General features: G+C 41.6%; 1 protein-coding gene across 1 annotated transcript in view; it reads left to right on the forward strand.

Annotated features, from left to right (window-relative positions):
- The window catches only part of csmd3b (CUB and Sushi multiple domains 3b), a 2,134,893-nt gene that overhangs the window by 1,392,529 nt on the left and 715,046 nt on the right, over window positions 1–27,318 (forward strand). Inside the window, exon 10 of the mRNA XM_072277417.1 lies at window positions 11,512–11,633. Within this exon, the coding sequence (XP_072133518.1) occupies window positions 11,512–11,633 (122 nt within the window). The remainder of the gene's footprint in view (window positions 1–11,511; window positions 11,634–27,318) is intronic.

Genomic DNA, 27,318 nt, shown 5'->3' on the forward strand with positions numbered 1-27,318 from the left:
AAGAAATTCCTCCTCACCTCTGTTGTAATAGGCATCCTATTCTCAGGCTTTGCCCTTTGATCCTACACTACCTCACTTCTGGGAACATCCTCTGCATGTCCACTCTATCTAGGCTGTTCGATATTCGGTAGGCCCCATGAACCTGGGGTTCACGGACCCCTCACTTAATGGTAGGGGTCCATGACACAAAACAGGTTGGTAATCCCTGCTCTAATCATAGCTGCTGTGACTGTGAATGTGCTAGTGCCATAGATATAACAGCTCAACAGGCAGGCATGCTGGGTCCTATTCACGATGTCGTATCCGCACTCTGTTAGCCATCAAAAAGCTAATAGCTTCAGCTGCTGAGCTGATTTGCCCTTTATCTTGCAGTGAGTTGTCACACCCTTGGATTTCCATTCATTTTTGTACTTTGCTGATCTGAAGAAAATAATATAAGAAAGAGAAGCATGAGTCTTTAAGCCCTACCACCATTCATCCTGATCACATGATGGAGTACAATTTTAAAGCACTAATCCTCATATCCTTTGATTCTTTCACATTCAGAATGAGCACAGTAACTGAGCACAGTTTTCCACAGTAGAGATTTCTGAAGTCTTGTCAAAATCTGAGTGAAGGATTCTCAGTACTGTGCTTTAATCTGAGACTGTACCCAATTAACCAGGATTCCTCAGTCAGGGGAAACATCTTATTGAGTCTGTGCCGAACCATTTAAACCGTCTACTTCCATTGACCTGCCCTCCATACCCCTACCATCTATGTACCTATCTATTCACCCTAAACTTCATACTCCTACCAATGAATCCATAGAACCTGGACAATAGCCCTCCATACCCTTACCATCCATGCACTTATCCAAACCTCTCTTAAATGTTGAAATCAAGCTCACTTGCACACTCTCATGTCCATCTGAGTGAAGAAGTTTCCCCTCATATTTCCCTTAAGTTTTTCACCTTTCATGCTTAACGCATGACCTCCAGCAGTTGTCCCACCCAACCTCGGGAAAAAGCCTGCTTGCATTTACCCTATCTATACCCCTTATAATTTTGTGTACCTCTATCAAATCTCTCTTCAATCTTCTACATTGCAAGTCCAAACTTATTCAACCTTTCCTTGTAACTCAGGTCCTCAAGTCTCAGCAACATCCTTGTAGATTTTCTCTAAACTCATTCAACCTTGTTTACATCTTTTCCGTCGATCTGCTCTGTCTCTATCTTGCCAAGTTTTGTCTTTGGATGTCCCCCTTATCTCTTTTGCTTGTTGCTTCATTAATAAATTCTGACAGATTAGTCAAACATTGTTAAATTTTTCTAAATCCATATGGATATACTCAATCCAATTATTTTAATCAGAGATGTTTTTGTCATTAAAATTCAAAGTAAATTTTATTGTCAAAATACATATATGTTACCATATGCAACCCTGAGATTCATTTTCCTGCGGGCAAGCCTGTAGAATAGTAACTATAACAGGATCAATCAAATATCAAGTAGAGTTCAGAAGACAACCAACTGTGCAAATACAAGTATAAATAAATAGAGGTAAATAACGAGAACACAAGATAATAAGATAAAGATTCCTTAAAGATTGTTGGTAGTCGGTACATTTCAATGAAGGGGCATGTAAGTGTAGTTATCCCCTTTTGTTCAAGAGCCTGATTGTTGAGGGGTAATAACTGTTCTTGAACCCAGTATTGCGAGTCCTAAGGACATAGTTCATTATAAAATCCAGTATTTCCTAATGCCATTAGGCTGACAAGTCAGTAATGCCTGTTACTCCCTCCCTCCTTTCTTATAAACAGGCTGTCCCTGGGTTATGAATGCCCAACCTGTGGACAACCCTTCGTAGGACTGAGTTCACATAATGCTATTAAATTAAATTAAAATACACCCTTCAACCATCAGACGCTTGATAATTTTTACTCAACTTTACTTGCTCACATTGAAATGTTCCCACAACCTGTGGACTCACTTTCAAGACCTCTTCATCCCATGTTCTCAATATTTATTCCTTATTATTTTTTCTTTCTGTATTTACCCAGTCTGTCATCTTTTACACACTGGTTGAACACACAAGCTGCTGCAAGCTCCTTTGGATTCTGTTATGGTTATTATTCTATGTATTTATTGTGTATGACCGTAAGACAATGATATTCTAGGTTGTACATAGCAACATATATATACTTCGACAATAAGCTTACTTTGAACTGTGAACATCAAAACATAGAGATGTGCATCATTTGTATCAAATCAAATCAGCAAGGATTGTGCTGGACGTAGCATGCCCACAAGTCACTAACCTAACAGAACGTTTTTGGGACGTGGAAGGGAACTGGAGGAGACCTATGTGGTCACAGGGAGAACGTACGTGCTCCTTTGAGACTGTGGTGGGAATTGAACCTTGATCTTCCAGCTGGTGCTGTAAAGCATTGCACTAACTGTACAACAGCGTATCCACTTTCTTCTCTCTCTTCACTCTTTGTCATTATTTTTCTCAGATTAGCGTGCATTGGGTGCCATTCATTATAATGCTGTGGATGAATGGTTAACATATGAAATGTTTTTTTGTGTGTATTTTCCAACGTATGGATAAAATCAGCTTGGAGGCAAATAGAATCTGTTGATTACTAGAGTATGGCCCATAATGGGATTACATTTGTTACCCTCCAATACTCAGGAATATTTCCAGAAAATAGAACTTTTGGACTTGATTACCAGAATATACAATACAGCCAGGCTCTGGGTTATAAAAGGGCTCCTCTCCTGAAAACTGTCCATAAACAGAAGTTTCTCTAAGTCAGAAACAAGCAATTTCACTAAGAATTGATTACTGTCAAACACGTATTTACTGCCTTCTCCTGTGTGATTACACTGGTGCAGATTTTGCCATCCACCATCAAAATGGTCCATGAACCCATGAACACAAACAGACTTTCTCCATTGAAATTGGGGGGGTGGGGGAACTACAACTGGAGGTCATGGGTTAAGGGTACAAGGTCAACTGTTTAAGGGAAACATGAGGAGAAACTTTCGTTCAGAGAGCCATGAGAGTGTGGAATGAGCTGCTTGTGCAAGTGTTGCGTGCAAGCTTGATTTCAATTTTTAAGAATCGTTTGGATAGGTACAGGGATGGTAGGGGTATGGGTGACTATGTTCCAGGAGCAGGTTGATGGGAGTATGCAGTTTGAATGGTTCAGCATGGACTAGATATGCCAAAGGGCCAGTTTCTGTGCTGAACTTTTCTATGACTTGTTATTCCTTTTTGCTTTGCATTACATTTTTTTTCTCTAACTTATATATTTTTACCACTGATGGAAAAGCAACAAATTTCATGACATGTGTCTGTGATGATAAATCTCATTAGAGAATCAATGTCTCACATCCAAAGACTAGTTTGCATGGCCTTAAAAGTATCAATTCCGTGCTGGGTTGAGTGTCAACTTGACCTCATAAAAAACAGACAAAAATGCTAAAGAAACAGCAAGGTAGCCACCCGATGCGCCACATGGTGCAGAAAGGAACAACAAAGTATCAATGGATGTTACATTGTTTGAAAAGTTGCATTTTTTACAAACGCCAGTAGAAGAAATTTGCTAAATCTCCTTAGTGGTCTCCCACTGTGAACCAGCAGCTGTGTTCTGAAAGACAAGGTATCTGCTTGTTTACTGCAGGAAGGTTACAAGTAAATAGCTCTTTTTGAAGACTCATCTTTTAAATTAACTAGCTTCTGCTCTTATTTCAGAGCTCCTGAAGGTGCTTATATTTCTGTAACCAACTTTCCTGTCTTGGAAAAAAGAGTTTTAAAAATTTATGTGAGAACTTGAATAAAGTTAGATTACAATAATCAGTGCTTCCATACTCCAGAGAGGCTCTGCTTCGATAAATCTCTGGGATGTACCCTTAGTGGCCACTTTATTAGCTACCTCCCCTACCTAATAAAGTAGCCACTGAGTGTATGTTTGTGGTCTTCTGCTGCTATAGCCCATCCACTTCAACGTTTGACGTGTTGTGCATTCAGAGATGCTCTTCTGCGCACCATGGTTGTAATGTGTGTTTATCTGAGTTATTGTCGCCTTCCTGTCAGCTTGAAACAGTCCAGCCATTCTCATCTGACCTCCCACAGGGCATTTTTATCCACAGAGCTACTGCTCACTGGATGTTTTTACTTGTTTTACGCACTATTCTCTATAAACCCTAATGACTGTCGTGTGTGAAAATCCCAGGAGATCAGCAGTTTCTGATATTCTCAAACCGCACCATCTGGCACCAACAATCATTCAACTGTCAAAGTCACTTAGATCATATTTCCTCACCATCCCAGTGTTTGGTCTGAACAACAACTGCATCTCTTGACCAACCCTGCATGCTTTTATGCATTGAGTTGCTGTCACACGATTTACTAAATATTTGCATAAATGAGCAGGTGTACGTGTACCCAATTACGTGGCCATTGAGTTTAATTTTTTTGTATCCATACAGTTTCAGTTTTCAAACTCTCTAACTTGTGCAATACCACTGCTTGACTAAAACTTAATTAATTTATTTCCTTATCCTCACTTTTGATGCTATAGTACTTTTAGCTGTAAATTGAGGGAGTGCTTCGTCAAACACTTCCGTCCATCTGCCTAAAGCAGAACCACCCGGAGGCGAAACGTTTTATTTCTGATTCCCATTCTTGTTCCAACATGTCAATCAATGGCCTCCTCTTGTGCCAAAATAAGGCCACCCTCAGGGTAGAGGAGCAACCCCTTATATTCCGTCTGGATAGCATCCAACGTGATGGCATGTATATCGATTTCTCCTTCTGGAAAAGAAAACTTTCCCTCCTCCTCACTTCTTCTTCTATTTCTCATTCTGGCCTTTTACGTCTTCTACCTATCTATCACTTTCCTCTCCTCACCGCCCCTTCCCCCGCCCCCCCCCCCGCCCCCAGGTCCCTTTCTCCTTCCCCGGGTCCAATTTTTTCCCTTTCTCCTATGGTCCACCCTCCTCCTATCAGATTCCTTCTTCTCAAGCTCTTTATCTTTCCCACCCCCTTGGGTTCACCTATCACCTTCTAGCCCTTGTTCCTTCCCCTCCCCCCCACCTTTTTGTTCTGCTAACTTCCCCCTTTCTTTTCAGTCCTAAAGATGGGTCTCAGCCCAGTACATCAACAATCTGTTCATTTCCTTAGATGCTGCCTGACCTGCTGAGTTCCTCCAACGTTTTGTGTGTGTTGCTTTGGATTTCCAGTATCGCAGACTTGATATATTTATCTGGCAGGTTTTGTGTAGCTTTTTTTCAGATGGGGGGGGGAACGTCGACTCAGACCATGAGAGGCCTGCGTCGGGCATTTTCATGCCTTACAAGGCGCAGATTGGAAGTCTGTGTGGGGTGCCACTCCTCGCACAGACACTAGAGCAATGTGTGGTTAAGTGCCTTGCTCAAGGACACAAACACACTGCCACAGCTGAGACTCAAACTAGCGACCTTCAGATCACTAGATGAACACCTTAACCACTTGGCCATGTGCCCAACACACATTGGATGAAGATGGAGGAAAATAATCAGTTAAATGTTCTCCTATTTTCTTTTTTCATAGTCATAGTCATACTTTATCGATCCCGAGGGAAATTGGTTTACATTACAGTTGCGCCATAAATAATTAAATAATAATATGTAAATTATGCCAGGAAATGTCCATTAAGTGTATTTGTCATTAAAGAGTCAAAATTTGTCCTCAATTGTTTTCCTTTTCATTTGGTTATTTAAAGCTCTAAGGTAACTTCATCATTTTTTAAGTCTACCTCATATTTCATCTTGTACATTTTGGTTCTCATTTGCTGATTTCTAAAATGCTTCCAAACTTCAGGCCTCCTGCTATGCCTTACAATTATATAAGCCTTTTCTTTAATTTTTAATCTTGTTTCCCATGAATGGATTACTTTCTTTTCTTTCTCATTTTTGTGCCTCAAAATGATTTTTCTGTGTTACTTATGCATTATTTACTTAAATGTTTGTAAGTCCAGCAAAGGATCTTCCCATCAAGTACAGGCAACTCTTCTTTGCAATTCTGAGAAAAGATTCAAATGATTAAAGTTGAAAGTCAATTTCTGATTTCTGGAGATAAAACACAGAATAATACTGCACCGTGCAAGCTCTTTAGCCCACAAAGTTGTGCCAACCTTTTAAAATAGATTTATCTTAGATAAACCATTCCCTCACATATTGTTTGTCCATTCGTTATGTGCAGTGTCTCCATCCCGTATCACCCTCCATTGTTCTATCACCCATGTGCCTATCTAAGAGGTTATTAAATATCTCTAATATATCTGCTTGTATCATCTCCTAACTCACCCCCCCAACAGTGCATTTCATGCACTTTCCACTCTCTGTGTGAAAAAACAACTACCTCTGACATCCCCTTTACTTTCTTCCAGTCACCTTAACAGTACAGTACTGTGTAATTTGATTCCAAACAATTGGTTTATTGATCATTACGGAATGCCTCTCTGGTGCTTCCTGCTCCCTCCACTCTCCCTTCCCCCTTTCCCAATTGTGATTTCTCTTCCCTCTTCCTACTCTCAGTCCACAATAGAGACCCAGACCAGAATTAGATTCATCATCTCTCACATATGCCAAAGTTGTCTTTCAGTGGTAGCAGTACAGTGCAATACATAAGATTACTACAGTATTGTGCAAAAGTCTTAGGCACTCTAGCTACATATATGTGACTAAGACTTTTGCACAGTTCTGTATGTCTTCTTGTATTACCCCTAAACACCCTGAAAGAAAAAAGTGCCAGCAGTCCACTCTATCCATGATTCTCTTCATCTTCTACACCTCTGTCAGACAGCCAAGATTTTAGGAGAGGCCACTGCAAAACATTCCCAGTGGAAGAGCAGAAAATGGGATTTACTGAAATCCAAATGTAACCCACAGGTTCTGTTAGCTAAGTAAGTCTAGGGAAGACAATCTCTGACCCCACCAAACATATGAGATTGAGGTGCAAAACCTGTTTGTGTGGATGCTGCGTGATGTGTCACCCTGTTACAAATCCGTACCACGAAATAACAGGCAGTACAGCATATGCAATCAATCGATTTAGCTTTATAATTCTTAATTTGACTAAAGGGTTAGGAAAGTAAAACAAAAAAGAAAAGGGCCCATTTTAATGAACAGTCTAATGTGCACAAGTTGGAGCTCACGGTTTCGGTTCCACGGATCCTCCATCGATTTCCCCGGACTTCGTCGATTCCTGGCCCCACTCCAAGTCCTCTCCTTTCTGGTGTCTACGACCTCTCTGTTCTGGCATCTTCTCTCTCCATCTTCTGCTGAACAAAAGACCCAGATCACCTCGGTCTCAGGCATGCAACAAGAAAAAAACACTCCCTTCATTGGACGGCGCACATTCCAAAGCGCCCGTTACCTCTAGCCATAACCCAAACACTGCTGCTACCGAAAAACCATTACATTAGCAGTGAAACCTTTCCCAAGGTGTTATACAAGATTTCTACATTTACCACGGATGTGGCTGCTCCAGAAGAAACCATCAATTTCCTTGTGACAAAAGTTGGCATTGTCAACATAAACACATAATCTGGGGGAATAAAAATACAACAGTTTTTCTAAAGCATCTAACAATCCAGATGTCGACTGCAGTGGAAAATTGAGGATTATCTGCAGAGAAGACAAATTCTGATGTTCTCACAAGTCACTGCATGTGTTCAGGCTTCTTGTAATATTCACATCCATTATCAAATTTACACCTCAGGAAAGTCTGGAAATCCAATCAAGTTAAATGTACTAATTGTGCTTTGGGTTATATTAAGCAGCCAGATCCTGAGCAGCTTCTTAAACAATAACCCCTCAACCAAGAAGGCAAATGATTCAAATGATTTAATTGTGAATTTATGTTTCCTTTCGAGGGCTTCCATGCATATAATGATTGATACATTTCTCTGCATTATAACATTAGCCACCCTTCAAGTTTGATTTGTGAGCCTTACATCCAAAAAGGATTTGCACAAAAGCAGGTCTGTTCTTTCTAATTGAGCATTACAGCTTCTCTGTAGGTTTATAAAGCTGCTCACTTATTTTTCAATGAAATAAAACCTTAATATGGAATAATAAGACCATAAGATAGAGGAGCAGAATTAGGCCATTTGGCCCATCAAGTCTGTTCCACTATTTTATCATGGCTGATCCAATTATTCCCTCAGTTCCAATCTCCTGCCTGCTCCCTGTATCCCTTCATGCTCTGATCAATCCAGAAACTATCAACCTCTGCCTTAAGCACCACACATCAAAGTTGCTGGTGAATGCAGCAGGCCAGGTGGTATCTATAGGAAGGGGTACAGTCGATGTTTCGGGCCGAGACCCTTCATCAGGACTAACCTCTGCCTTAAATATACATTAACGCTTGGCCTCCACAGCTGCTTGAGACAACGAATTCCATAGATTCACTACTCTCTGGCTAAAAAAATTCCTCCCCATTCCCATTCTAAAAGGACGCCCCTCTATTCTTCGATAGGTTTGAATGAGGTCACCCCTCATTCTTCTGAGTTCTCGTGAATACAGGCCCAGAGCCATCAAACACTCGTCATGACAAGCCATTTAATCCTGGATGTTATCAACAATGATAACATTAAGAAGACCTCATTGAAACCTATTGAAATTTGAAAGGCCCTGATAGAGTGGATGTGGAGAGGATCTTTCCTACAGTGGGAGAGTCTAAGATCAAAGAACACAGCCTCAGAATAGAAAAGCGTCCTTTTAGAATGGAGATGAGAAGGAATTTCATTAGCCAGAGAGTGATGAATCTGTGGAATTATTTGCCACCTGCAGCTGTAGATGCCAAGTCATTGGATATATTTAAGGCAGAGATTGATAGATTCTTGATTGGTCAGAGCATGTAAGGATACAGGGAAAAGACGGGAGATTGGGGATGAGATGAAAAATAGATGGGTAAGTAAAGGGGATCTACAGGTAGTTCCCCATGTACATAAGTCCAGATCTCGCCCAGGGAAGACTTTTAGATCATACAGCAATATTAGCATTCATTTTGAGAGAACTAGAATATAAAAGCAAAGACATAATGCTGAGGCTTTTTTATGACATTCGAAATACTGCATTTGGAGTATCGTGAACCATGCTGGGCCCCTTCTCTAAGAAAGGATGTTCTGGCATTGGAGGGAATCCAGAGGGGATTCATGAGGATGATCCCAGGAATGAAAGGGTTAACACATGAGGAATGTTTAATGGCTCTGGGCCTGGACTCACTGGAGTTTAGAAGAATAAAGTGGGCGAGGGGTATCTCATTGAAACTTACCAGATATTGGAAGGCCGAGGTGGACTGGAGAGTGAAGGGCCAGAGGGTCCAGCCCCAGAATGGAGGGACATCCGATTAGAGATAGGGAAGAATTTCTTTCACCAAAGGGTGGTGAATCTGTTGGATTTATTTCCACAGATGGCTGTGGAGACCATGTCTCTGGCTGATAGATTCTTAATTGATTAGGGTGTCAAAGGTTACAGGGAGAAGACAGGAGAATGGGGTTGAGAGGGATAGTAAATCAGCCACAATGGACTGCAAAGCTGCATGACCTAATTCTTCTCCTTTGTCTTTTCGTCTTATGGTCTCGTTGTGCTGTAGATGTAGCAGTTCTGTTACACCTCCAAAAGTGCCCGATAACAAGTGTATTTCAGAACAAAGTGAACAGATTTTCCCAACAAAACTCTCAAATGGCATTGCATGAGTGATGACAACATTATACACAGGTCAATGAGCCATCGGAAATTATGCTTCATGATCATAAGCATCTGTTTAGCTGCACAATCAATCCCAGAAACCTTTGACATTGTTCTTTGCTTCGAAAAGGCGATTTTCAGTAGCAGCACAAAAATGCTTTGCCTCAACATTTTTATCATATTAATCCTAAAGAACTTTTTAGTGACCTGAAAAGTTTATAAATTTGGACTCTATCCTACTGTAATGGGATCTATTTGGGTTTTTTTTGTTTTGTGGCTGCCCATAAGAAGACAAATCTCAAGGTTGACAAATGTCAAAGTCTCTAGCTCAGGTGCCTAAGACTTTTGCATAGTACTGTATTTGTCAACGTGGTGTGGAGAGCGAGTTTGTAAATCTGACAGGAGTAAAGGATGTTGGAAATGGTTAGGATGGAGCGTTGTGGGAGGGATGCTGGACACATGGCAGAGAAGGATACAGATACATTCTGCTCTGAGACATCAGGCAAAGCCATTTGATTCCAAACAATTGGTTTATTGATCATTACAGAATCTCTCTTTGGTGCTTCCCACTTCCTTCCTTCTCACTTCTCCTTTCCCCAACCATTATTCCATACTCCATGCCCTCTTCCCACTCCCAGTCCACAATAGAGACCCATAAAAGAATCAGTTTTATCATCACGCACAAATGTCATGAAATTTGTTTTTTTTTTGTGGCAGCAGTACAGTGCAATTCATAGAATCACTACTGTACTGTGTAGTGAGATATATATATATATATATATACACCAAAGACTTTTGCACTGTACTCTACATACTTTGATAATAAACGTACTTTATACTACCTTATGTATTCTTAGAATTGCACATGTATTTGTGTCAAACAATCATTTAGGTACGCATTGCAACAATAGACTGGGGGAACTTAGCAGGCCAGGCAGCATCTATGGAAAAATGTAAACTATCAATGTTTTGGGCCAAGACCCTTCATCATGACTGGGAAAGAGATGAGGTTAAAACTAGAAGGTGGGGTGCAGTGTAGAAAGAAGTACAAGATGGTAGCTGATTGGTGATAGATTGCTGTAGTCGCGGGTTTGGAGATTCCCCTTTCCACGCATCTGATGAACCCAAAGCAACGGCAGAGACCAAACCAGTTGGCTCCAGCAGCATTGCAGGAGCAGCCAGTCAGACTTGAACTTAATGTAGCACTACCTTTGGGACTCTATTTCCAGATTTTTCCCTTGGGATTTACACCCAAAGTCTTCTCCATGAGTAGGTAGCCGCAGAGCAACAGAGGCTTGAGATCAGTGTTTTCCTTCTCCCAGATGAGCTGCCAGCCATGACTGACAAGTTCCACCTGCCCAAAGTGACTGCTTTTAAGGTGCCAGTAACCCAGCTTTGCCCCTTCTCTTGTCAATGGAAACAATTACACTGGGCTTAGTATCTAAACCACACCTGAATGCCAGGTTGTTAGAGGCTATCTGAATTGCCACGTCATTGGAAGAATTTAATAGGTACTGGGAGCTTAACCTCACTATCACCGCCAGTTATGACGACCTTAAGGAACCAGTAACAAACTTAAGGAACTAAAAAGATTGCTTGAAAGCCCCTTCATCCTTTCATCCAATGATCTTTCTACTCTTCTGCCAATGTAACAGCTGTAGATCAGCAAAACCCAACATGGATATTCTTGATGGCATTGTGTGCAAAATTTCAAGATATTTATGTTTAGTTGCCTTTGAACTTTGAAGATGGTGCACCTAACAATATGTTTTCTTTTTTTTTCTAGTGAAAACTTGTGGAGTTAATCTGAACGGTCCATCTGGTAGTTTTGTGTCTCCCAATTTCCCTTTCCAATATGACAGCAATGCTCAGTGTGTTTGGATAATAACAGCAGTAAGTCCAAATAAGGTAAGTGAGAGATATACGTGCACTTAAACATGAGTATTGACATACCTTTGTTTTATGGAAAAGTAATGATCACTAGAAAATAAAGGGCAGACTTCCTCTCCTCACTGTATTGACAATATTGGAGACACAGAAACATTTTCTGCCAGGGGAAGTGTTGGATATGGGTTTGATTTTCAACACTTAAGAGAAGTTTGGATAAGTACATCGGTGGAACAGCCTTGGAGGGCTATAGTCCAGCTTGCAGTTTGATGGGGCCAGTCAATTTGGCATGGACTAGATGGGCAGAAGTGCCTGTTTCTGTGCTGTAGTGCTCAGTGACTCTTTGACTCTATTTGCATTAATATTATGCATGAGATTTGTTTAGATTCTGCTGAAAATAGTTTTGAACAAAATTTCCTGTACCACTAGCTCATACTCATGCCCAATATGGTTCACGTGCATTATGTACCGGATATTCAATGTATTGGTCATATTATAGAATAAATCTGTTTATCATGTATCATGGAGATATCTCATTGTTATCTCTTTCCACTTATCACCTGTATTCATTTAAGATGTCTCAAAGTGACACAGTGAAAGGCAAATGCACCCAGAAAATGCAGCAAGTGTCAACAAGACTATTTATCTTTCAAACCTATTACAATTTTATTGTAATATTTATTGTTGTATAACTAACCATAATGTCCAAAAGAAGGTCTTTTAAGTGATTAAATAAATGCATCAGCTATTTCATTTTGGTGTAGGAAACTGATTATATATACAGTATATAATCCAGGGGTTCCCAACTTCTTTTTATGCTATGGACCCCTATCGTTAACCAAGTTCCCATCAGGTTGGCACCTCTGATATAATCCAGGGAGGCTAAGATGTTCATTTCTCTTTTGTTGTTTGAACCCTGTTGTTACCTCTTGATTTGATTATTCTAACACAGTCATAACTGTTCGGAATGGAAAAGGCTACAGAAAGTGGTGGATATAGCCCAGTCCATCATAGGCAAAGTCCGCTCCAACATTAAGTAAATTTACAAGGAGCATTACCACAATAAGTCAGTGTCCATCATCAGAGGGTCTTTTAACAGCCTCCTAGATAGGTACATGGAGCTTAGAAAAATAGAGGGCTAGAAAAACTAGGGAAATTCTAGGCAGTTTCTAGAATAGGTTACAGAGTTGGCTCAACATTATGGGCCAAAGGGCTTGTAATGTGCTGTAGGTTTCTATGGTCTATGTTCTAAAGACTCCCACCAACCAGGCAATGCTCTCTTCTCACTATTGGGCAGGTGGTACTTCTGTCCTTAGGTCCCACACTTCCTTGTTCAGGAAAAGGTATTGCCCTACAACCATCAGGATCCTGAACCGGAATGGATAAACATAGAAACATAGCCCACAATGCTGCACTGAACATGTACTTACTTTAGAAATTACCTAGGGTTGCCCATAGCCCTCAATTTTTCTAAGCTCTTTGTACCTATCCAGGAGTCTGTTAAAAGACCCTATCGATTCCGCATCCACCACCGTCGCCAGCAGCTCATTCCACGCACTCACCACTCTCTGTGTAAAAAAATATACCCCTGACATCCCCTCTGTACCTACTTACAAGCACCTTAAAATTGTGCCCTCTCGTGTTAGCCATTTCAGAGCTGGGAAAAAGCCTTTGACTATCCACATAATCAATGCTTCTCATCATTTGATACACCTCTATCAGGTCACCTCTCATCCTCCGTCGCTCCAAGGATAAATGGCCAAATTCACTCAAACTATTCTTTCCAATCCAGACAACATCTTCGTAAATCTCCTCTGCACTCTTTCTATATTTTCCACAGGGATCTACAGGGGTCTATGATGAGACCGATTCTTTTTACATTATATGTTAATGATTTAGATGATGGAATTGATGGCTTTGTTGCAAAGTTTGCAGACAATATGAAGTTACGTGGAGGGGCAGGTAAGTTTTAGGAAGTAGGGAGGCTACAGAAGGACTTAAGCAGATTAGGAGAATGGGCAAAGAAATGGCAAATGGAATACAATGTTGGGAAGTGTGTGGTCATGCACTTTGGTAGAAGAGATGAAAGCGTTGACTATTTTCTAAATGGAAAGAAAATATTTTTAAAAAACTGAGGTGCAAAGGGACTTGGGAGTCCTTGTGTAGGATTCTCTAAAGGTTAATTTGCAGATTGAGACTTTGGTGAGGAAGGCAAATGCAATGTTAGCGTTCATTTCAAGAGAACTAAAATATGAAAGCAAGGATGTAATGTTGAAACTTCATAAAACACTGGAGGCCTCACTTGGAGTAGTTTGAGCAGTTTTGGGTCCCTTATCTTGGAAAGCATGTGCTGCAACTGGAGAGGTTCAAAAAGGATCACAAAAATGATTCCATTATTGAATAGCGTCCCAGATGAAGAATGTTTGATGGCTCAGGGCCTGTATGCACTTGAATTCAGAAGAATGAAGGGTGCCTTAATGAAATCTATCAAATGGTGAAAGGCCTTTACAGCGTGGATGTGCAAAGGATGTTTACAATGGTGGGAGGGTCTAAGACCAGAGGACACAACCTCAGAACTGAGGGTCGTCCTTTTTGAACAGAGATGAGGAGGAATTTCTTTAGCTAGAGAGTGGTGAATCTGTGGCATTTGGTGCCACGGTCAGCTGTGGAGGCCAAATCTTAATTGGTCAGGGTATGAAGGAATGAGGGAGAAAACAGTAGATTGGATTTGAGAGGAAAATTTGATCAGCCATGAAATGGTGGAGCAGACTCGATGGGCCAAATGGCCTAATTCTGTTCCTATATCTTATTGTCTTATAGTCTAAAAACATATACTGAAGACTAAAGCCTACAAAATGTAATGGCCCAATCCATCACAGGAATAGCTCTCGTCATCATTGAGCACATCTACATGTAGTGCTGTCCAAAAGCAGCATCTATCATCATGTTCCCCCACCACCCAGGTCATGTTCTTTTCTCGCTGCTGCCATCAGGAAGAAGATACAGGATTCTCAGGACCACCAGGTTCAGGAATATTTATTACTCCTTTACCATCAGGTTCTTGAACCAGAGGGATAACTTCCTTCAACTTCACCTGCCCCTTCACTGAACCGTTCCCATATCCTAAGGATTCACTTTCATGAACTCATTTTCAAAAAACTCTTCATCTTCTCACGTTCTCAATTTTCATTGCTTGCTTGCTTCCTTATGTATTTATTTATGTATTCCTTTTTTGTTGTTCTTTTTGTATTTGCACAGTTTGTTGTCTTTTGCACATTGGTTGTTTGTCTGCCCTTTTGGGTGCGGTCTTTCATTGATTCTATTGTGTTTCTTGTAATTAGTGTGAATGCCCGCGAGGTAATGAGCCTCAGGTTATATATGGTGACATATGTGCAGTTTGATAATAAATTTACTTTGAACTGTGAACTTCAGACCCTCAAACCTTTGCCACACTCAGTTAAAAAATTCTCTTCCTTATTTTTAAATTCTTCCATGTTTATTTGTTCCCTTAACACCTTTGCTCCCTCACAGTTAAGGGATTTGTGTGCCATAGCTTTGGTGACTTGGATTCAATCCTGACTTCCAGTGCTACCTACATGGAGTTTGCTTCATTCTCCTAATGACCAAGTGTGTTTCTCCAGGAATTCCTCCCTCACCCCAAAGACATGGAGGTTGGTAGAGTAATTGGCCAGTATAAGTTGCCCCTGGATGAGTTGTTGGCTCCAGTGAGAGTTGATAGGACTGTGAAGAATAAAATCAGTTTGTTATCAATGAGGTCATGATGATCAGCATGAACATAATGGGGTTAAGCATCTATTTCCATCCTGTCTCTCTCTCTCTGGCTATCCATCCCATAGGATGCTGATAGTTCCTTTCAGCCAGTGAGATTGTCCCCACTCCTCAGAAAGGAACAGCGTGTGCGTGAGTGGATTTTAGGTGAGTAGGGGGTTGCACAGGTCCAGACCCACCCTCTTGACATCCCCTCCCGGATCCAGCGGCACGGTGGGGTCCAAGACGGCTGGGGGGAGTTCTGTTGCAGTGAATGGCCAGACCAAGCTTCGATGCAAGGGATGCCCTTTCCGTGCTTCATGGCACGTGTTTGCAAGATGGCCGTTGACCTTACGAGAGGGTTCATCCGCCCTTTGACAGGTCTTGTTTTTCGTCCTGCAGGGTGTCTAGCCATCCTGTATGACCCTGTGGGAAACATTATGCCTATGCCATATTAATTCTGTAACCCTAATAAACTTGATTTTAATCACATCAGCATTGGTGGCCATGTCTACACCTGCTCAAACAGTTCCTTCTCTCACTAAATCTGTTTCCCTCATCTCTAATTCCTCATTTAGGACAATCCTTCACACCTCCTTCTTTGACCAATAGTTTTGATAATGATACATTTTTTGGCATTTTTTTGAGTGTCCTGCCGGGTTATGACATTAATTTAACTGCAAACGTAAGCTATTGTTACAGATCTTGTGACCATTTAAGTCCATTCATTTTATCGAAGTAGTTGTTGCGTATTGAGGAGAGAGAATTATTGACTTTTGAGTGATACAATCTTAACCTAAAGATATTTTGGGATGATTGTAAAAGAGGTTTTGAGAGAGATATCATTGGAAGGAGGTTTTTTTTTACAATGAGACATAGCCATTGTGAGAATGGAAGTAGATTTTTGCTATTATCTATAATTGCATAGATGTGACATCCCAATCTCATAGCTATGGTAACAGTAAAGTTGCTCCAAGCTATTACACTGTGGCATTGAAATTTTAAGGTTGCCAAATGGGGTGGGGGCGGAATATACTGTAATTGCAGAAGATGCAAAGATATTGTTGTTTGTGTATGTATGTATATATATACACACACACATATAAAAAGATATATGAAAGCTCCTTAATGAAACAATCATCAAAATGCAGGAAGCAACTAGTCAGAGCAAGTATAACGCCAGGAAGGGATGAAATGCAGTATTTTTAATGAGTTTTCACCTGTTTGTATTCTGGTAGATGAACCAGAACAAGAGAGACAGACAAGGCCAGTGAGAGGGCTGTCAGAATTCTAATATATGTCGATGGAGAAGTCTTGTTGTGATTGTTGGGTTTGATGTCCCCACCAGAGCAGTAATAGTATGTTATTCATTTCAGTGACCCTTGCTGTCTCTTATCCCTGTTGTATTCCTTCTACACTTACAGGCCACTTTATTAGACACTGGAGTGGAAGCTGGTGTGGTCTTCTGCTGCCGTAGCCCGTCCACTTCAAGCTAGCTTTTCACTAATTCTATTTTTTGTTTATTTTTTCTACCGTGAATAGGTGGTGAGATTGAGATATATCTCCAGCAAAGGATGTGTAAGGCATTCCTTCCTGCAAGTAACCCTTGGGCAAGTTGTACCATGAGACTATGATCGCCTGCTTCAAAAACAACATGGCACATAATAATGATGATGACTGTGGATGCTCACATAAAAATGATTCTCAGAGCAATATGTGGTGACATATACATACTTTGATCTTAAATTTACTTTAAACTTTGAATGACAAATAACCAATGTGCAAAATAAGACATCATATTCATCATTGTGTGCCATGTCATATGACATAGGTGATTATGGTGACCATGATTGTTCTTGTCAAATTTTTTCAGAGGTGGTTTGCCATTGCCTTTTTCTGGGCAGTGTCTTTACAAGACGGGTGACTCCAGCCATTATCAATACTCCTCAGAGATTGTCTGCCTGACGTCAGTGGTCACATAACCAGGGCTTATGATCTGCACTAGCTGCTCAGATAACCATCCACCATCTGCTCCCATGACTTCATGTGATCCTGATCTGGTTGGGGGTGGGGAGGGGGGGGACTAAGTAGGTGCTACACCTTGCCCAAGGGTGACTTGCAGACTATCAGAGGGAAGGAGCGCATTACACCTCCTTTGGTAGAGACGTATCTCCACCATGCCACCCAAAGTAAGACAATCTGTGCAAATACTAAATAAATAAATTACACATATATACAGTACATACAAAAAAAAAAAGTAATACTGAGAACATCAGCTGTGTATTCTTGACAGGGAGTCCACAGGTTGTGGAATCAGTTCAGAGTTGAGGCCAATAAAGTAATCTATGCTGGTTCAGAACCCTGATGGCTGAAGGATAATAATTGTTCCTGAACTTGGTGATGTGGGATCAAAGGCCTGGATGGTAGGGATTTTTGATGATAGATATTGTTTTCTTGTGGCAGCCCTCTACGCAGATGTGCTCACTGATTGGGAGGACTTCATCTGTGATAGACTGAGCTGTACCCTGCACTTCTCCATTTTTGGGTATTGGTGTTTCCGTACAAGGCAGTTATGCAAACAGTCAGAATACTCTCCACTGTGCATCGGTGGAACTTAGAAGATGTTATTTCTCATTGATTGAAGTTGTTAGCATGGTAAAAATGGAAGAGCAGATACCAAAATCCTGTAGATAATTTAAAAGAAAGTACGTTAAGGAAATTGCTGGTAGAAGAGTAATAACAGGACTGAGTATTAATTGGCACGGGAGTTTGCACGAGGCTGCAGTGGAAATCATCAAATCTTCCCATTTAGGAATAACACAGCTGAAATCCACAGTCACGGCCACGGCTACTGCAGTAGGCTGCATTATTTTAAGATGTTTTTAAAATTTATCTTTACTCAAAATCATTGGATCTCGAAGGACAGACTCAGGTCACAAGTGCTGTTCCCCTTGAAGAAAGAGAAAGCACGGATGTCACATTGGTTTACAAGTTCAATTGAAATGCAGAGGCTTTAGGCTTCTACTACAAACTATCCTGCTAGTGAATGTACAGTATAACATTGAAGACCTTAGAGCAAGATTTGTGTACCAGAGGGACATCAGGAACTGCTGCTTTATGGAAATATGGCTCACACTTTACAATTTCCGGCGTAGTCCTGTAGCCCATTGGCTTCATCATTCTCCACAAAGACAGGATAATTCAGTCTTTTAAAGGCAGAGGTGGTGTATGCTTTATGATTTAGTGATTGTGGTCCACAAATGTCATGGTTCTGTCTCAGTACTGCTTACTCAACCTGGAACTTATATGACCATAAGATATAGGAGCAGAGTTAGGCTATTTGGCCCATTGATTCTGCTGCACCATTTCATCATGGCTGATCCAAATTTCACAGGCCCTGAACTATCAAACGCCCTTCATATGACAAGCAATTCAAACCTGGAATCATTTTTGTGCACCTCCTTTGAACCCTCTCCAGTTTCAGCACATCTTTTCAAAGATAAGGGGTCCAAAACTGCTCACCAGTGCTTTATAAAGTCTCAACCTTACTTCCTTGCCTTTATATTCTAGTCCTCTTGAAATTAATGCTAGCATCACATTTGACTTCCTCATACACACACTCAATCTGCAAGTTAACCTTTAGGGAATCCTGCACAAGGTTCTTTAAATATTTTCTCTCCATTTAGAAAATTGACAATCCTTTCATTTCTTCTACCAAAGTGTATGATCATAACCTTCCCAACACTGCATTCCATCTGCCATTTCTTTGTCCATTCTCCTAAACTGTCTAAGTCTTTCTGTAGCCTCTCTACTTCCTCATAACTGCCTGCCCCTCCACCTATCTTCTTATCGTTTGCATACTTTGCAACAAAGCCATCAATTCCATCATCCAAATCGGTGACATATAACATGAAAAGAATCAGTCCCAATACAGACCCCTATGGAATACCACTAGACACTGGCAGCCAGCCAGAAAACGTTCTTTTTATTCCCACTGTTTGCCTCCTGCCAATCAGCCACTGCTTTATGCATGCTGGAGTCTTTCCTGTAATACCATGGGCTTGGAGTTTGTAAAGCAACCTGTGTGTGGCACCTTGTCAACGGCCTTCTGAAAATCCAAGTACTCAACTTTAACAGATACTCTTTTGGCCTTCTTGCTTGTTATTTCTTCAAAGAGATCCAACAGATCTGTCAGACAAGGTTTTCCATTGAGGGAACCATGCTGGTTTCAGCCAATTTTATCATGTGCCTCCAAGTACCCTGAGAGCTCATCCTTAATAATCGAGTCCAACCATCTTCCCATCTACTAAGGGCAGACTAACTGGTCCATTGTATCCTTTATTCTGCCTCTCTCCTTTCTTGAAGAGTGGAGTGACATTTTCAATTGTCTAGTCTTCTGGAACCATTCCAGAACCTAGTGACTCTAGAAAGATCATTACTAAGACCTCCATGATTTCTTCAGCCGCCCCTTTCTGAACTTGGGGTTGTACACTATCTGGTCCAGGTGACTTATCTACCTTGAGACCTTTCAGTTTCCCAGAACCTTCTCTCTAGTTATGGTAACTTCACACAATTCATGACCCCTGACTCCTGGAACATCCATCATACTGCTGGTATCTTCCACTGTGAGGACTGATGCAAAATATTTATTCAGTTCGTTTGCCATTTTGTTGTCCCCCATTATTCCTCTCCAGCATTGTTTTCTAGCAGTCCTATATCTGTTCTCGCCTGTCAAAGTGTCAGGTCCTGATGGTACACCTGGTGTAGGACTCATAAAATCTGTGTCAACCAACCGGCAGGAGTGTTCAAGGACATCTTCAATCTCTCACTGCTGTAGTCAGAGTCTCCCACCTGCTTCAAATGGGTGACAATCATACCAGTGCCCAAGAAGAACAGGGCGAGCTGCCTTAATAACTATCACCCAGTGGCACTCACGTCAACTCTGATAAAGTGCTTTGAGAAGTTGGTCATGGCAAGAATCAACTTCTGCCTAAGCAAGGACCTGGACCTGCTCCAATTTACTTATTGCCACAATAGGTTGACAGTGGATGCAATCTCACTGACTCTCCACTCAGCCTAGGATCACCTGGACAATAGTAATACCAAGTCAGGCTACTGTTTATTGATTACAGCTCAACGTTCAACACTATCATACTATCAGTACTAATCAACAAGCTCCAAAATCTGATCCTCTGTACCTCCCTCTGCAACTGGATCCTTGACTTCCTCACCGGAAGACCATAGTCAGTGCAGATCAGCAATAACATCTCCTCCTTGCTGACAATCAACACTGGTACACCTCAAGGATGTGTGTTAGCCCACTGTTCTACACTCTCTACACCCACATCTGTGTGGCTAGGCACAACTCAAACGCCATCTATAAATTTGCCGACAATACAACTGTGTCTGACAGGATTTCAGATGGTCACAATGAGGTGTAGAGGAGTAAGACAGATCCTCTTGTTGAGTGGTGTTGTAGCAACAACCTTGCACTCAGTGTCAGTAAGACCAAGGAATTGATTGTGGATTTCAGGGAGGGGAAGTCGAGGGAACACGCACCAGTCCTCATCGAGGCATCAGAAGTGCAATGGGTGAATAGTTTCAAGTGCTTGACTGTCAACGTTTTTGAAGATCTATCCTGGGCCCAAATATTGATGCAATTATAAAGAAGGCATGACAGTGGCTATGTTTCATTAGAAGTTTGAGGAGAAGTACCATGGAGCATTCTAACTGGTTGCAACCATCTAGTTGGAGCCTCCTCTATACGGGATGGGAAAAGAAAACTGCAGGAAGTTGTAAACTCTGCCAGCTCCATTCTGGACACTAGCCTCCCCATCAACCAGGACACCTTCAAAAGGTGATGTCTCAGAAAGGCTGCATCTATCATTAAGAATACCCATCACCCAGGATGTGACCTCTTCTCATTGCTATCAACGAGGAGGAGATACAGGAGCAGAAAACGCCTATTCACTGTTTTAGGAATAGTTTCTTCCCCTTCACCATCAGATAATGGACAAGAACCCATGAACGTTACCTCAGTAAGTTTCTCTCTCTTTTTCCAAGACTTTATTTATTTATTTTTTATATATACTTCTCATTATAATTTATAGTTTTTATTTTTATGTATTGCAATATACTGCTGCCATAAGTCAACAAATTTCACAACTATGCCAGTGATATTAAACCTGATTCTGATTCCCATTCTCTCTTCATACCCTATTTAGTTTCTACAGCACCCATTTTTGAAAGCTCTTTCAGATGATTGAAAGCCATGGAAGTGACTAAAATTGATTCTTTGACTGAAGCATTGGTGCAAGTTGTCATGGAAAAGGAATTAACATGACAGGGGCTTACTGCTGCTTACATTTCCTGCTAATGCTTCTGTGCTCCCTCGGATTGTGCTTGTTCACAGATCTCTCCTGATAATAATCACCTGGTTGGGGAAGAAAAAAAAGACACAGTACTAAAAGATCCGGAAAAAAAAATCATTGTATTAATCAGCTTTTAGATGTGGCGCAGAATTAAATTTCTTCAGAAAATTTTTCGTGCAACTCATTCACTTATAAGACAGTCCGTAACATCAAAAATGTTCCTTTCAAGTCCTTTGTACAGTATGTGAGACATGTTCCGCAAGACAATGCAGTGATGTACACTTCAGTTATATTTACCTATAGTCATAGTCATACTTTATTGATCCCGAGGGAAATTGGTTTTCGTTACAGTTGCACCATAAATAATTAAATAGTAATATGTAAATGCCAGGAAATAAGTCCAGGACCAGCCTATTGGCTTAGGGTGTCTGACCCTCCAAGGGAGGAGTTGTAAAGTTTGATAGCCACAGACAGGAATGACTTCCTATGGCGCTCTGTGTTGCATCTCGGTGGAATGAGTCTCTGGCTGAATGTACTCCTGTGCCCAACTATTATGACTGCATTAGCTACCATCTTCTCTGCACCCTATCATGATATCCCCACTCCCCATGTAGTGCCACAGGTATTCAGCTCCTCCTATCCCTCCCATCACTGAATGATATTCCAACTCTTTCTCCACTGCCTTCCAACCTTCATGCCCCACAACCATAACCCCCTCACCCCATCATGCAATCTCACCTTTCACAATCTATGAACAATTCAGTAATCTTGCTGGTTGACTCTACAGCCAAGCTGAGAAAAAGCCTTTGAGCAAGTTAAATATTGTGGAAATTGTTCTGTACTTGTTTTTTGAATATTGGATTATCAGGGTGCTATGAAAGCATTCGCTGGTCTGCCATGCATAGTTCAATGGTTCAAGGTAAATTTATTATCAAAGTACATATATGTCACCATATATCACTCTGAGATTCATTATCTTGTGGACATTTGCTGGAGAGCAAAGAAATACATTAAAATCAATGGAAAAACTACACACTAAGTCTGACAAGCAACCAATGTGCAAAAGGAGACAAACTGTGAAAATACAAGTAAATAAATAAATAATACCAAAAACACAAGTCCGTGAAAGTGAGTGCATAAGTTGTGCTCACTGACCAGTTCAGTGTTCAGCTGAGCGAAGTTATTCACACAGGTTCAGGAGCCTGATGGTTGAAAGGTAATAAATGTGGCCTTAAAACACCTCTAAAGTACCAGATCGGGCATCCACAAATTTCTGTGCCACCTCCTATCACTGGTCATTTGTTGCCAGAGATAAGAGCAATTATTGTGAAACACACCAGGAGACTTTTTGCACACATTGTTAAGACCAGAGGACAAGTGTAACGCACTAACTATTGGTTTGTGTAACCCATTTGTACGTTCTCCCCATGACTGTGTAGGTTTCCTCTGGGTGCTCCTGTTTACTCCCACATTCCAAAGACGTATGGATTAGTAAGACTCAGTAATTTTCAGGCATGCTCCTTCGGCACTGGAAGCATGGCAACACTCGCAGACTGCCGCCCCACATGTCTCAGACTTGATTGTTGACACAAGCGATGCATTTCATCATATGACTTGATGTACGTGTGACAAATAAAGCTTATCTTTCTTTAAGAAGAATATTTCTGGCAATTCTGGGTATATCACAAAAAAAAAAAAGACACTGTGGATTCCCTCTTGCGATCAAAGAGAAGAAAATGAAGCCAAGCAGAGGGAAAACTACAGTTCCAACTCAGAGAGTGAGCGGAGTGAAGGAATTCTTCAATCCCGAAGCTGCATGTCATCCATCTTTTTCTGGGCCTCCTTCAACATGGCCTCCAGAGATATTTCCTAGGAACTGTAGCTTCACAGTAAGTTTCTCAATGTTCCTCGCCTCCCCTTGCGAGGCACCGTAACATAGCTGCCGGCACAATCGCTTTCCAGCGCCAGTGGTCACTGATCGGAATTGGACTCCTGCTGCTGTCTGTCAGGAGTTTATACACTCTCGCCTTGACCACATGGGTTTCCTCGGGGTGCTCCAGTTTCCTCTCATGTTCTAAAGGCTTATGCTTGGGGTTAGGATCAGTGGGTTGTGCACATGCTACGTTGGCGCTGAAAATGTGGTGACGCCGGCTGACCCCAGCACAATCCTCAAACTGTGTTGGTCATCGATACAAAACAAAGCATTTCACTGTAAGTTTCAAAGCTTGGATGCACATATGACAAAGCTGATCTGTAATCTTTATCTCTGGGACATAATCCTGCCCCATGAATATTGCTCTGGCAGGTGCTGAAGCTGCAAGTACATCTATTTAAGCACTTGTAGATAAATTCAAATTATTGATAACGTATCAAGAGAGCTATGAATGGGGGGGGGTGGAACCCAAGTGCACAGCAGGGTCTAGAAATAACTCAGACCCAGACTCGAAATAAACAAGATCACACAAACAAAATCCAAAAGCGAGATCACAAATGATAGCACTAGAAATGGAACTCCTATGATTGAGCACAGAGTGCTCCGCCCAAGGCCTTTAAGTACAGACTTTCCATGAAGGAATGTGGCAGGCAATAATTGTCAGTCTGAGTACTAAAAGGAGAGCGGCAGTTAACCATACTCCGGGGAATTGGAGTGCCGAAACTTGGAAGCCTGCTGCTGTTCCATCGGGAACATGACAGATAATCAACAATGAAGCCCAAAGTTACTTGTTACAATATTCCTTCATGAAGTTGTATCAAAGTCCCAACATTCACAGCTCCAAAATAAACCTGTGTAACTCTGGGCAGGTTTACTTTTGGTGCTGTAAACATTGTGACTTTGCCGAGCACCGCAATGGCTACCTGGAGCTCCTGGTTCCATGCCATTTTAATTCCCCTTCCCATTCTCACACTAACCTGTCTGTACTTGGTCTCTGGGTGAGGCCAAACACAACATTGAAGAACAATATGGTGGCATAGTGGTTAGCACAATCCTTTATAGTACAGGCAACATGGGTTCAATTCCCGCCACCGTCTTTAAGGTTCTCCCCATGACCGTGTGGGTTTCCTCAGGGTGCTCCAGCTTCCAAAGTCATATCAGAGGATAGGTTAATTTGGCCATTGTAAATTGTCCCAAGATTGGTCTCGGGGCAAATCGGGGGTTGGTGGGTCAGAAGGGCCCATTCCACACTGTTTCTCAATAAGTTAATTAAAAAAATAAAATCACTTTGCATTCTGCTTGGATCATCTACAACCCAATAACACAGACACTGAATTTAACCTTTTCAGGTAGCCTCCTCTTCTATCCTTTCCTGCCCCTTCAGATCAACCTAGGTCCTCTCACATACGTATTTCTCTCTAAAACATCCCCCACCACCTGTGACAGTTTCTTCCCCTGTCAGTTATGACATTTGCCCATTCCCCGTGGTTTTCTCCCCTTCCTTCACTCAACATTTGCTACCTTATACCCCTCTTCTGGTTTAAGATGGCGCTGCTGAAGTTGTGCGACACCTTATTGGTAGTTCAGGAGGCAAGACTGAAAACATCATTAACAACACTTTTTATGAGGTAGGTTGTGGTACACTAACACCGCAAACAACGAAGAGGCAAGCGAATCGAGGGATGAGCCATACTGATGCACTGCAAGGTCGGGGCACAACGTGTTCGAGGCGGTTTTGGAGTTGGAGCAAGCGATTTGAAGAGGAGTCGAGGCAGAGACGTTTTGGTGCCCAGTGTGAGGTTGGATCGCTCTAAGCACAAGCCGATGAGGTCGAGAATGGCTTCAGGCTGGGCGACAAGATCTAAGCCGTGCACTGGGGCCCAGTGGGGCACAATCCAATGTCTAGATGATTTAAACACCAGCTCACATAGATGCGGAAAGGCAGGGTGCTGGGACCGGAGGCTAGGGACGGCTTGGTTTCACTTGCCCTCCCGCGATGTTTCCTCGTCTCTCTGTGGTGCTGATGCTATGAGTCTGCACCCAGAGCTACGCACTCTGAGTCTATAAGCTTCATGGCGGCTTGCCCCACAATATGATGAACTTGTGACCGAGACTTTGGGCCTACTCCATCTGCTCTGGGGAATTGGGTCTATGGACTCAATTTGATTCCGAATGCTATTGTTTGGTATGATTTGTGTTTTTTTTTTCTCTTTCACCTCTCATTGGGTGTTGGTCTTTCTTTTTTTTTAAATTGGGTTCTTTTGGGTTTCTTGCTCTGTGGCTGCCCATAAGCAGACAAATCTCAAGTTGTGTAACTTATACATACTTTGATAAATGTACTTTGAACATTTGAATCTCTTCCTTTCTTAACATATTCCATAAAATATAGTTCTTTGAACATCAAACATAATTGTACAGTATGGACCCTTCAGCCCAAAATATTGTGCTGAACTTTAACCTATTCTAAGATTAATCCATAAGAAGGTAAGAGATACAGTAGGAGCAGAATTAGGCCATTCGGCCCATCAAATCTCTCCATCAGTTCATCATGGCTGATCCATTTTCCCTCTCAAACCCATCCTCTTGCCTTCTCCTCATAACTTTTCACACCCTGACAAACCAATCAATCTCTGCCTTAAGTACACCTAAAGACTGGTCCTCCACTCCAATGAATTCTGATTTCTGATCTCTGATCTAAATGGATGTACTGTATTTCTATTCTGAGTCTGTGTACTCTAGTCCTTCACTCTCCCACTGCAGCCTTCTGCAGCCTTCTGCAGCCTTCCTGCTTCCTCAACACTATTTGCATATTGTCTACAAACCCTGGTTGCAAAGCCATCAATCCCATCATCCATATCATTGCCATATAACATAAAAAAGTGGTCCTAATGCAGACCCTTGTGGAGCACCACTAGTCACCAGCAGCCAATCAGAAAAGCTCCCTTTATTGTCACTCTTTGCCTCCTGCCAATTGCCCAATGCTCTATCCATGCTGGTACATTCCTGTAATTCCATGGGCTCTTATCCTGGTAAGCAGACTCAGGTGTAGCTCCTTGTCAAAGGCCTTCTGGAAATCCAACAACACAACAGCTACTGATTCTCCTTGTCAACACTGCTCGTTATTTCCTCAAAGAATTCCAACAGATTTGTCAGGCAAGAATTTCCCTTGAGGAAAGCATGCTGACAATGGTCTGTTTAATCATGCACCCTGAGTACCTCATCCTTAATAATCGACTCCAACATGTTTTGAACCACTGAGGTTTGGCTAACTGGCCTTTAGTTTCCTTTCTCCTGCCTCCCTCTTTCTTGATGTGTTGAGTGACATTTGCAATTTTCCAGTTCCTCAGAGTGATTACAGAATCGAGTGATTCTTGAAAGATGATTATCAATGCTTCCACAATATCCCCAGCCGCCTCTTTTAAAAACCTAGAGAACAGTCCATCAGATCAAGTTGACTATCCACAGTCAGATCATACCAGGCCCTATTGTATAGCATAGTATAGTATATCAATGCAATAATGAAGGCATTGTAGAGACTCTTCTCCCTTTTTCCAGTTCCAATACTCTTGCATGTTTATTCGTTATGAGCCAAGTTGTGTGATGTGGGCAATTGTGGTCTTTCCACCATTGTTGG

The sequence above is a fragment of the Mobula birostris genome, chromosome 1 (genome assembly GCF_030028105.1).
Source record: "Mobula birostris isolate sMobBir1 chromosome 1, sMobBir1.hap1, whole genome shotgun sequence".
In the NCBI taxonomy this organism is placed as follows: Eukaryota; Metazoa; Chordata; class Chondrichthyes; order Myliobatiformes; family Myliobatidae; genus Mobula; species Mobula birostris.